Below are 13,152 nucleotides of genomic sequence, written 5' to 3'. Positions count from 1 at the left end.
GGTAATATAGTGTACGTTCTGTCCTTGGATGACAGTGTTGTACTTCAATACTGTAGATACAGTACAGTAAATACAGGTAGGTGTTGTCACTCCAGGACATGAAGTGTATTACTGGAAGGATCACCAGGAGAAAATAAAAGGAAAAAAAATCTCGAAAAAGGAAACTTATGCAAGAAAACCACATCTGATGATGGATAAGTTGCAATACATTACAGTTTCTTGTTCTTAGGTTTAGGTGCCCTGTAATATGTACAGATCTCCATCAATTAAATGGATCCATATTTGGTTCTCACTGATATCCGACGTCACACCATTTCTTGCTGTTCATGTGCAGGTTCTGTATGCCCTTCACTTGGGGGATGCATGACATTCGGTTGTTACAGGAAGCTCCGGCGCTGTGGTGGATGATTACGCCCGGTACTGGAGTTCTCAACCTTGTCTTGCATGTGGACCCCCTAGCACCCCACTGGGCGCGGGATACAATAGGTGGGCATCCTGCAAAGAATAGCACAGAAAAGTTCATGTTGGCAATATAAGTATACAATCAAAAAATATACCATCAAATACTAGTTCTAGTTAACAAAATGTTCCTGAAACAACTGTTATAGTGCAAGAAAATGTGGAGCACCAGAAGGATGAGACTTTGTGTACGTGGATGCATTTTCCTGTGTGTAAATACGCTGCATATTTTTAGTGCAGATACACTTTATTACCAAAAGTATTGGGACACCTGCCTTTACACGCACATGAACTTTAATGACATCCCAGTCTTAGTCCGTAGGGTTCAATATTGAGTTGGCCCACGCTTTGCAGCTATAACAGCTTCAACTCTTCTGGGAAGGCTGTCCACAAGGTTTAGGAGTGTGTCTATGGGAATGTTTGACCATTCTTCCAGAAGAGCATTTGTGAGGTCAGGCACTGATGTTGGATGAGAAGGCCCGGCTCACAGTCTCCACTCTAATTCATCCCAAAGGTGTTCTATCAGGTTGGGGTCAGGACTCTGTGCTGCCCCGTCAAGTTCCTCCACCCCAAACTCGCTCACCCATGGCTTTATGGATCTTGCTTTGTGGAGGGGGGATTATGGTGTGGGGTTGTTTTTTAGGGGTTGGGCTTGGCCCCTTAGTTCCAGTGAAGGGAACTCTTAAGGTGTCACATACCAAGACATTTTGGACAATTTCATGCTCCCAACTTTGTGGGAACAGTTTGGGGATGGCCCCTTCCTATTCCAACATGACTGCGCACCAGTGCACAAAGCAAGGTCCATAAAGACATGGATGAGCGAGTTTGAGGTGGAGGAACTTGACTGGCCTTCACACTCCTAAACCTTGTGGACGGCCTTCCCAGAAGAGTTGAAGCTGTTATAGCTGTAAAGGGTGGGCCAACTCAATATTGAACCCTACGGACTAAGACTGGGATGCCATTAAAGTTCGTATGTGTGTGTGTAAAGGCAGGCGTCCCAATACTTTTGGTAATATAGTGTATCGCATTACTGAAGCCCCTGTCTGCTTAGTTAGGCATTAGTGAGCAAGTTTCATAGTGTTCCCCCTAATCTGGACGCCCGTTAAGCTCTGCCCATGGGCTGAACACGACCGATTTAAGGCTTGTGATGCCATATTTCCATTCAAAACCCTATTTGGCTTATAAAATAAACCAGACATTAAGGAGGTATCCCCTACTGAATGCCTGTCAGCTACGCCTGTACTGATTTATAAAAAACGATCCACTGGCGATCATTCTTCAAAGAGCAATGCAGGAGAAAACAAGACATTGGTGAACACATCTAAGACCTTCATAGGCACCAGGATTTACATAATTGTGTAATCTCTGAGCCAGCACCTCAGTGCCAGTGGATTGAGGCTAGTGCACACCCTAGAGGCAGCCCTCAAAATTTCCACTTGCCTGCCCGCATTTGGCGAGTGAAAATAAGATGAGTGCGAGTGAGGAGCCGGTAGCGAAGGATTCCGGTGATGTGGGAGTATAGGAGGATCAGGCAGGCAGTCAGTGTGCTATGATTGAAGTTTGCGATCTCTGATCGGTGTGATCACGATGTGACTTCTCTGCACACAATAAGGTATAATCGGGGTGTCGTATGGGAGCTGTAAGGGCTGCGGTGACCTATAGGAGAGGCATATAGCACAGAGGGGCGGGGCGGTGTCCCATGTGCGTGCAGCGCAGATCTGCGCATCTGCGGGTCTGCACAGAGCTGCTTCAGATCGGATTGGCTGTCCCTGTGTCCGGATGCAGGTCCCTAGATGGTGGGTCGCCTCACCTGTGATCTGGCCCACCTGCCCAGGATCAGAATGCCCTCCTGCTGGGGCTCTGGAGACAAGTGAACAAGAGTGCATGGTGCTGAGACCCCAGATCCAGGGAGGTCCCCTATGACTGGCTGCATATCATGGGAGCATGGTGATCATTCCTGCTGGGCACCTTCTGCATAAAGAACTGCATTTCTGCTGCTCCACTCTGATCAGCTGATTGATTGCTAAGTCCTCCTAGAAGGGGATCCATCCTCCCATCCACACATGACTCCAACTGTCTCCTGATGTGATCTTCTCAATCAGTAGTGGTAATCATAATAAGTGTCCCTTACATTGCTCTGGAGGTGATCATGGCAGTCCTGTCCATTGTGGGGAATACCCTGGTCTTCTGGGCTGTGGCCATCAACAGCACTCTAAAAAATACCACCTATTATGTCCTGGTCTCGTTGGCGGTGGCTGATATAGCGGTGGGACTGCTTGCCTTTCCATTCACCATTACCATCAGCTTTGAGTCTGATTTTTACAGATTGCTGTTCTTGGCCTGCTTTGTTCTGATTCTGACCCAAAGCTCCATCTTTAGTCTGTTGGCTCTGACTATAGACAGGTACATGGCCATCAAGACAAGTCTCAGATCGGTGAATCGTGGAGGGGCACAGATGGGGTAGCTTTTTAGGTTACCTGGCAGTAATGAGGTATACAGTGCCTATAATAGCCAATCATATTTTACACTTATTTTATTTATCACAGTAAGATCAATGAAATATGATTGCCGATTGCTGGTATTGGTTATTTTTATTTCTTTCCTTATTCAGTGAAATTATTACACTGAATAAGGAAAAAAAATAAAAAATTAACCAATACCAGCAATCAACAATCATATTTCATTAATCTTACTGTGATAAATAAAATATGAAAATTTAAGAAGGCGGGTTTAGGGGTGGAATTAGGGGCGGGGCAGGGTAGGAGTTGGGTGGGGCAACTGGTGGCGAGTAACTCTGGCTTGTAGCTCAGGACTTGAAATTTTGAGCCCTGCTAGAGGGATATGCTTTGTTCATTTTTCATTTCAGGGGTTTACAACCACTTTAACTACTACATAAATCAAAAGACAGCCTATTACAACACATCTCTACAACATAATGCTACTGAGCACTTACCCAGAGCATTTTCAGCAGCCCAGAGAACCGAGAGGAGGACGAGCCAACGAATCATGGTGATACAAAGGACACAGAGAGATAAGACTGAAAAAGACAGTAGAAAAATGCAAAGGGTTGTGGATACATGGGGACAAGGTGTTTTGCCGCGGGGTCCCACCTGCTCAGATTAAGGGTCTGGTATGCATTTTGGGGGGACTCTAAGCAATTATTGTTTTATTCTTGCTGTGGGATGTGCTACACCAAAAGTGAGATTTAGAGCTTGTTTAAACTTGGTTTGATGTTACATAGTTAGTCAGGTTGAAAAAAGACACAATTGGGGTGTCTGGGGGGATGACCCCTAATCCCTGACCTGTTCCTGTTAACTAAAAGATCTAGTCCGGAATACTTAATTTCACCTCATTTAATTATAAATTAACGTGTAAAGTACACTAAGATATATAAATCCACATACTGGATTCTCTTATGTTTATAGTAAGAACCAAGAAACGTATTTTGTATCTACTAACTGTTAAACTATACTGTATTGTTCTACTGTTGTTAAAGTGGAAATCTTAATAAAAAACAATGAAAAGAAAAAAGACACAAGTCCATCCAGTTCAACCAATAAAAAAAACAAGAACAAATGTATACAATCCCATGTACACAATCCTATACCCACAGTTGATCCAGAGGAAGGTGAAAAAGCATGATCCAATTTGCTACAGCAGGGGAAAAACTTCCTTCCAGATCCCCTGAGAGGCAATCGGATATTCCCTGGATCAACTGTGCCTACAAATGTCAGTACCCAGATATAATATGTACATTTAAGAAAGAATCCAGGCCTTTTTTAAAGCAATCTAGTCTAGACATGTGCACTGCCAAAAAATGTGTTCGTTTTCGCTCCATTCTTTTTTTTTTTCCGGTCATTCGTTATGATCGCAATTCGTAAATTCGTACATTCGTAAATTCGTACATTCGTAAATTTGTAAATTCATACATTTTTAAATTTATAAATTTGTACATTCGTAAATTAGAAAATTAGTATATTCGAAAATTCGTACATTCATAAATTAGGAAATTTGGAAATTCCAAAATTTGAAAATCTGAAATCCCGAAAATTCTAAAATTTGAAATAGTAACTAACTATTAAATTATAGGTATTGTAATATCCTTTCAAATTTGGCTGTTAGTGAATGTAACAAATACAAATTTATCCGAAGTTACGAATTATCCGAAATAACGAATGCCGCATCTAAACAAATGGAGCGAAACAAATTAATAATAAATGATAATAACACATTTTTTAATTATTATTATTGTTATTTATTATTATTAATTCATTACGTTCCATTCGTTTAGATATGGCATTCATTATTTCGGATAATTCAAAACTTCGGATAAATTTGTATGTGTTACATTCACTAACAGTCATATTTGAAAGGAAATTCCAGTACCTATAATTTAATAGTTAGTAATAGTTAAGTTATTATTAGTTACTTATTATTTCAGATTTCCAAATTTACAAATTTACAAAATGTACGAATTTACGAATGTACTAATTTACGAATGTTCGAATTTACGAATGTACGAATTTACAAATTTTCGAATATTGGAATTTACGAATATTCTGAAAAATTCATTAAACGGGTTTTCGTTAATTCGGCACACTGAAACCCGGACACATGATTCAAAACCCGGACTGTCCGGGTGAATCCCGGACAGGTGGCAACCCTAGTCTGTGTGTCATTTTGTCTTTTAAAAAAAGAATCCGGGAGGTACACTGTAAATGTAATTTGCTAGCATTTTAACCACTTCCCATCTCACACCAGTTCACTTCCTATGGACCAGAGCAATTTATACAATTCTATTATGGACCCATTTATTTGGCAAAAAATTTGTCATTGCTTAAAATGGAGTTCTGCCCCCCTACAAAAAAATGTAAAAGCCAGCAGCTACATATACTGCTGCTGGCATTTAATATTAGGATGCTTACCTGCCCTGGAGTCCAGCGATGTCCACACCCCAGCCAATGTTTCCATCGACTCTCGGATGCTGCCGCCGCCATTGCCTGACACCCACTTCCAGGTGACGAGATCACCTAGAAGTAGGGAAGGGTACCTGTCAAAAACAGGTACCCGCTCCCCCCCCCCCAAAATGTGGCACCAGAGGGGGGGGGGAGCAGGCAGATAAGTAGAGCTTCCACTTTTGGGCAGAACTCCGCTTTAACTGCTTGCCGACCAGCCGCCGTCATTATACTGCAGCAGGTCGGCACAATCCCACGAATCGCCGTCATTGTACGTCGGCTCGCAGCATCGGGAAAGCAGGTGCGCGCATGCCGCCGAAGGTGCGCGGGTGCCGATGCTCGTGGCCGCTGGGCGCGATGACCGCTTGCCACGAGAGGCAGAACAGGGACGTTTGTGTGTAAACACACAAATCCCTGTTCTGTTCTGTGAGGAATGACAGTTCATGAGTTCCTAACAGCTAGGAACCACAATCTGTCATCCCCTCTAGTCAGTCCCCTCCCCCTACAGTTAGAACTAGACATGTGCAATCCGTTTTGTAACGGATCAAAATTTGGCCGAATTTTGCATCCTTCGGACGTTCGGATGCATCCGAATATCCGAATAAAAAAATAACAAATTTCAACTAATACGAAAGAAATTATAGCGAATATAACAAATGAATTTGACATGATTCGGTAATTCGTTAAAGATCTAATGAAATAAAAGTTCAACTCAAAGTAAATCTTACAGTCTAATCAGCTGATTAATTTTGTGCTGGAGGTTGGATTACTGGCAAAGTACATTCCTGAGAACTGAGTGAGAAGGGTGTTGTATTGTATTTGAGCAGAGGAGAAGAGATATTGTCATTGTGTGTGTTAAGGGATTCAATAAACAAACGACTTTCCAAACTACGAATCGTTATCACAAATATATAATCATACATAAATATCGAATTTCAACTAATACGAAAGAAATTATAGCGGATATGACAAATTAATTGGACATGATTCGCGATTCAGTATAACGAATACCGACACTCTACGAATAATAACGAATTATCCGAAAACAAATTAACGTAACATAACGAATATAACAGAATGAAATTACGTATTTTTTTACGAATGACAACGAACCCGAAACTAAACGAAATTTCCCATTGTGCACAAGTCTAGTTAGAACACACTGAGGGAACACAGTTACTTCTTGATCGCCCCCTATTGTTAACCCCTTCCCTGCCAGTGACATTTTTACAGTAATCAATGCATTTTTATAGCACTGATCGCTGTATAAATGCCAATGGTCCCAAAAATGTGTCAAAAGTGTCCGATGTGTCCGCCATAATGTCGCAGTCCCGATAAAAATCGCAGATCGCCGCCATTACTAGTAAAAAATCGAATAATAAAAATGCTATAAATTTATCCCCTATTTTGTAGACACTAGAACTTTTGCGCAAACCAAACAATATACGCTTATTACAATTTTTTTACCAAAAATATGTAGAAGAATACATATCGGCCTAAACTGAGAAAAAAATTGCTTTTTTAGAAAAAAAATGGGGATATTTATTATAGCAAAAAGTACAAAATATTGTGGTTTTTTTTTTTCAAAATTGTCGCTCTTTTTTTGTTTATAGCGCAAAAAATGAAAACCGCAGAGGTGATCAAATACCACCAAAAGAAAGCTCTAGTTGTGGGGAAAAAAGAGACGTCAATTTTATTTGGCTGCAGCATCGCACGACCGCGCACTTGTCAGTTAAAGAGACGCGGTGCCGAATCGCAAAAATTGGCCTGGTCATTCAGCAGACAAATCTTCCGGGGCTGAAGTGGTTAAAATAACAAGGTAATACATATGTTTTTGTTTTTTTTTAATTTGCAAAAATATTTTTTTCCCCAGTTCTTAGGCCCCTTTCACATGGAGCGGACCACCTGATCAGCGAGGGATCTGTTCACTGATCTCCTCTGAGCAGGCAGATGGCTGGTCAATGTCTGCTTCACTTATGTAGAGTGGACACAGCCACAGCCCGCTCTCCTCTATGGGGCGGTTGGATGTAAACAGACCACCTGTCCGTTTACACCTGACTACCATCTGATCCGAACCACCAGACAGAAGGGGAATGGATCCCCATCTGTCTGTTTTTAGCGAATCGGATCAGATTTGATGCCGACGGGTGTAAATGGACACGTCACGTCCGATCTGTTAGTTTTTTCAGGCGGACCCGATCGGTCTGCTCTTAGGAAAGGGGCCCTGGACAATTAAATGTAACACAATTTAAACAATAAACACTTTTTTTTGACTTATGTTAGTTTAATAATAAATAGTGTTACTGCAGCTAAAAAGTGTGCATTTTATTCTGTAATTTGTCCTGTTTAAAAATTACACTGAAATTGATTCTGGTACAAAGTTTTGCAAAGGTATTTACAAATGAAATAAAGTGTTTTTTTTTTTGTTTTGTTTTTTTCAATGTTGTGCTTTTTTGAATAGAAACCATGTAAATATATGTTAAATGTGCAAAAACAAAGCAAACAAAAACAAAAAAAGTTTAAATATTAATGATTAATTACGTAGAAACAAAAAAAAAAAAACATTTGCAAGAAAATAATCATTGAATGGATAAGGAGAATAAGGCCTTAGGCTCGATTCACACTTATGCATTTTTAGTGCTTTTTGCATTTTGCAGATTTGCACTACAGATTGTGTTCCATAGGAAACCATGTTAAATGGACTGTAGTGCAAGTCTGCAAAATGCAAAAAGCACTAACAATGCATAGGTGTGAATCCAGCCTTAGGCTGGATTCACACCTATGGCATTTTTAGTGCTTTTTGCATTTTGTAGATCTGCACTACATAACTTATTCTATAGGAAACCATGTTAAATGGACTGTAGTGCAAATCTGCAAAAAGCACTAAAAATACATAGGTGTGAATCCACCCTTAATTAGGGATGATTAGAGCAAACTATGGGTTAATAAGGTGTTAATTAGGGATGATTAGAGCAAACTATGGGTTAATAAGGAGTTAAACAGAGAAACATTGTATTTAGAAAAAAAACATTTTTTTTTTTACTTGTCTTTTACCGCAGGCGGCACAGGCTGGAAGATGTACATGTATGTCATCCAGTCTACTCCAGGTAAGGGGCAGTACCCCACTTCCACAATCACTGTGTTCACCAAATCCACCGGATCCCAGAACCCGCGGCCCGGTGGTCATGTGATCGTTATGCAATCACATGATCATAATGTATTATTCATTATAATTATTCATATTATTCATAATTCATTAATTCATATCAGCTGTGTTTCCTATGCTGTGATTGGCCCATACTGTAGCTATCACATGGTACATGGGACAATCACACCACCCTGTACCATGTAATTAGCTGTAGCCAATCTCAGATCACTAGTAATTATTCACTATGAATGAATTCATTATTCATTATTTAGTAATCACAGCTGTCATGAATGTAACCCATTCATGACAGTTGAAAACATTGCTGTTACAGTGATCACCATTCTAACAGAAATCAAAGTGTAAATAAAGAAATGTTAAAAAAATTGTCACTGTCACCAGTCAGTGTCCCTGATCACTGTCACACCAATCGTGATGATATACTAATGAGGATACTGATATGCTGATGATATATGATGCTGCCCTGGTGACAGTATGTAAAGAAATGTGGAAAGAAAAACAATTTTTATTACTTTTTTTTATTTTCAAAAAAATTGTGACAAAAAATGACAACTTCAAAAAAACTCACCATGCCTCTTACTAAATACCTTGGACTGTCTACTTTCCAAAAACGGGTTATTTTAGGGCCTCAAGAAATGAGATGAGGATGTCAGTACATCAGGGTTGATCCATTTTATATATATATATACCATCGTTTGTAGATGCTATAACTTTCACACAAACCAATTAATATACACTTACAGTATTTAAATATTTTTTTACCAAAGACATGTAGCAGACTACATTGTGGCCAACATTTTTAAAGAAAATTGATTTGTTTTATACCAAAAAGTATAAAATATTGTTTTTTTTATCAAAATTTTCAGAGATGTGTTCGCTGACAACCGCCTGACATCCGATCCGACAAGATCCGCTCAAAACAGACAGATGGCGAAAATGTTCAGCGGATCGGATCGGGTAGGATGAAAACGGACAGGCTGTCTCCCCATGGAGAACAGTGGGGCTCTGACGGGTCCGTCTCTGCACAGTGAGTGAAGATGGACCCTTCATCTGCAGGCTCAGCGGGGATCAATGGAGCGATTTCCCCACTGAGCTGGCGGAGTCCGTCCAGCGGATCTGCCCCGTGTGAAAGGGGTCTAAGATAACATAGAGGAGAGTTCAGGGGCTGCTGAAAAAAACACCCGACTGCACTTAAGCGTCCGTTTACCAACTGCAGTGTACATGAGGCTTCAGGCTGTTTTTCTAGGCTAGGTTCACATCTATGCGTTTTTTTGTTTTTTTTTGTATATTTGCAGATCCACAGGAATGCACTACAATCCATGTAGCCTTATTTCCTATTGGTCCCACTCACTTCGATGTAGTTCTGTCCTGCAATGCATATTTTTTTAAAAGGTGCAGGAATTTTTTTTTTTACACGCAAAGATGCTGACCTTCTCTGTGTACACATTAATCTGGCTTTGAATAATCACAGCCCAACTGCTGTGTACTGGGATGGGGGGGGGGGGGAGCAGGGCAAAAGGACTGGACAGGCTACACACGTCCTGTGTACAAAGATGACCTTTTTGTTGGACGTGTTGGACGCCCAAAGTCTGAAACTAGTTAAAACATGTTTTTCCTTTGTGAATGTTAGTGCTTATTTTTTATTTTTTTTGCATTGTTACATTGCATTGTTACATGTTCCCCAGGGCAGTGCCCACCCCAGAGGCGTCATTAGGGGGTGGCTATTGGAGCCTGGGGCCAATAGCCCAGAGTCTTGTCCGGTCCAGAATGCAGGGGACAGGGGCGGACTGAGCCGTGGTAGCGCTGGCTCCGGCTCCAGCAACGCCCCCGCCTGACTCTACTCTTGGTCACTGGTTGCTATAGCCGCCTAGCGGCTAGAAACCAGTGACGTCACTGCCCACTGTACCCACACTGCCCAGCATTCAAAGCGGAGGAGGATTGCACTTCCTCCTCCTCCGCGCTAGTGCTCGTGGGGCCTGGCCTGCGAGTTCTGGACTGGAACGTCCCGCCGCTGGTCCGGTGGTGGCGTGTAGTGCAGAGCAGCAGGGAGGGGGATACCTCAGCAGCTGGGAAGAGCCCAGGAGGAAGAGAGAGAGAAGACACCACCACTGCCACCCTGAGCAGCATCCCCAGCGCCTGCACTCTTCCAATCTCAGTCCTCTCCCAGCTCACTGTGAGTGGAACAGGAAGAAGGCTCCAGAAGGCGGGAATTACAAAGGGGCCTGCCGTGCCACATCGATCCCCGCTCAGCGCTCGGGTGGGCGGCTCTCCTCCTCTCCTCTGGCTGCCTCGCACACCAGCACCACGGCTGAGCTGCTGCTGCAGGACCTGGACACATGAAGTCTGTCTCCGTGTGGTCAGGTAGGTCAGTCAGTGTGTGTATGTCAGGTACCAGGTCAGTGTATGTCTGTCAGATAGGTCAGTGTAGGTCAGTGTGTGTCAGGTAGGTCAGTGTAGGTCATGTAGGTCAGTGTAGATCAGTGTGTGTAGGTCAGGTAGTTCAGTGTGTGTCAGGTAGGTCAGTGTATGTCAGGTAGGTCAGTGTGTGTCAAGTAGGTCAGTGCGTGTCAGGTAGGTCAGTGCATGTCAGGTAGGTCAGTGTGGGTCAGGTAGGTCAGTGTGTGTGTAGGTCAGTGTGTGTAGGTCAGTGTGTGTAGGTCAGTGTAGGTCAGGTAGTTCAGTGTGTGTCAGGTAGGTCAGTGTATGTCAGGTAGGTCAGTGTGTGTCAAGTAGGTCAGTGCGTGTCAGGTAGGTCAGTGCGGGTCAGGTAGGTCAGTGTGGGTCAGGTAGGTCAGTGTGTGTAGGTCAGTGTGGGTCAGTGTAGGTCAGTGTGTGTATGTCAGGTAGGTCAGTGTGTGTATGTCAGGTAGGTCAGTGTGTGTCAGGTAGGTCAGTGTGTGTCAGGTAGGTCAGTTTAGTGGTCACCACCCTGCCAAAAAACGCCACTAGAGACCCCCCCCCGTGCCGGCCTTGGACTTTGGGCTGAAGCCCCTGGTCTTTTTGCCCCCTAGCAACGCCTCTGGCCCACCCCCATGTTATTTTTGACACCCCCTTGCCTATAAGCCTAGAAAATTGGGCATTTTAACAGATTTGGTTCTTATTGATTTCAATAAGTCCAGGTTTGGCATCCAGAAGTTTGCCAAAGCCTGTTCAACCCAAACCCAGGGTAGTTCAGCTCATCACTACCCATCCTTTAAAGGAGAAGTCCAGCCTAAGCTCGTTTAGCTGGGCTTCTCTTATGGGTCACTATGTGACCCGTTTTCAGCGGAGAGTGGTCTGAAGTCCGCACTCTGCTGACAGGAATCAGTCCAGGCACCGCGTCATCCCAGAAATAGAGTCTGGATCCACCAGTTGCCTGGACTAATAGCCATCTCAGCCTCTCAGCGAGCCGCTCCCTGTCCCCTCCACAGCTCAGTGCTCCAATGAGCATGGAGGAGAAGAGCGGAGAGCTGCTGATTGACAGTCAGTAGCTCTCCACTCGGGGATCTGTGACAACCGAGCCATCGGCGGTGTTCGATCGCTCGGTTCTCAGTGTAGAGGCGCCGGGGGACAGATGTAGCATCCACCTAGGTAAGTATGATGGGGGAAAAACCCCTAAACCCATACTTCGCTTTTAATCCTGCCAGCCAGCAAAGAGAACCTATCATCTAGTGCCTACATTTAGATTAAAAAGAAGGAGGTTAAAATGTTGTACAGTATACATGTGAAATTATGTATATGGAGCCAAGCTGTGGCTTGAGGTAAGTGCCCATTGCTACAATGTTACTTACCTTTCCCAAAATTCTCTGATATTACAGCTTCCTCCTCTCCTTCCCTTTATACCCCTCTCTGGCTGGGGTTGGGTAACTATCATATGCCCAACGTCATTGATTTCCCTTATGGCTGGGACATTGTTTATTCATTTTTACATCTTCTGAGTGATGTTCTGTCTGAGTCGGGAAGTTACGTAAATGACATTACATATACAAACATCTGAAATCTGCCAGCTTCCTCCTCTCCTTCCCTCTAGATCCCCTTCTGGCTGAGATTGGGTCACACATCATTTGAATAAGGTCACATATTTCCTACATCATTGTCCCATTGTTTATTCATTTTTCATCATAAAGGAAAGGACTAAGAAATTTGGCCAAGTTTGAATTGGGGAACTGGCTCAGTATTGACATAAAAGATTAACGAGTACAAACATTTGCTAATTTCCCTGATAATCATTATGAATGATCTATCAGAAATACACTATATTGTCAAAAGTATTGGGACGTCTGCCTTTGCATGCACATAAACTTTAATAGCATCCCAGTCTTAGTCCGTAGGGTTCAATATTGAGTTAGCCCACCCTTTGCAGCTATAACAGTTTCAACTCTTCTGGGAAGGATGTCCGCAAGGTTTAGGAGTGTGTCTATGGGAATGTTCGACCATTCTTCCAGAAGAGCATTTGTGAGGTCGGGTAATGATGTTGGATGAGAAGGCCTGGCTCGCAGTCATCCCAAAAGTGTTCTATCAGGTTGAGGTCAGGACTGTCAAGTTCCTCCATCCCAAACTCACTCATCTATGTCTTTATGGACCTTGCTTTGT

At 42.8% G+C, this 13,152-nt stretch overlaps 1 protein-coding gene across 1 annotated transcript in view; it reads right to left on the bottom strand.

Moving 5' to 3' along the window:
* LOC141107444 (peptidoglycan-recognition protein SC2-like) overlaps positions 1-12,424 on the bottom strand; it is a 31,783-nt gene extending 19,359 nt beyond the window's left edge. Inside the window, exons 1-3 of the mRNA XM_073598168.1 lie at positions 12,351-12,424; positions 3,413-3,496; positions 294-495 (exon numbers count right to left, since the gene is read on the bottom strand). Of these exons, the coding sequence (XP_073454269.1) occupies positions 294-495; positions 3,413-3,467 (257 nt within the window). The 5' untranslated portion in view covers positions 3,468-3,496; positions 12,351-12,424. The remainder of the gene's footprint in view (positions 1-293; positions 496-3,412; positions 3,497-12,350) is intronic.
* Positions 12,425-13,152: the final 728 nt, after the last annotated feature.

Source organism: Aquarana catesbeiana, linkage group LG09 (genome assembly GCF_042186555.1).
Source record: "Aquarana catesbeiana isolate 2022-GZ linkage group LG09, ASM4218655v1, whole genome shotgun sequence".
NCBI lineage: Eukaryota > Metazoa > Chordata > Amphibia > Anura > Ranidae > Aquarana > Aquarana catesbeiana.
This window is presented reverse-complemented; position numbering and strand designations above follow the sequence as displayed.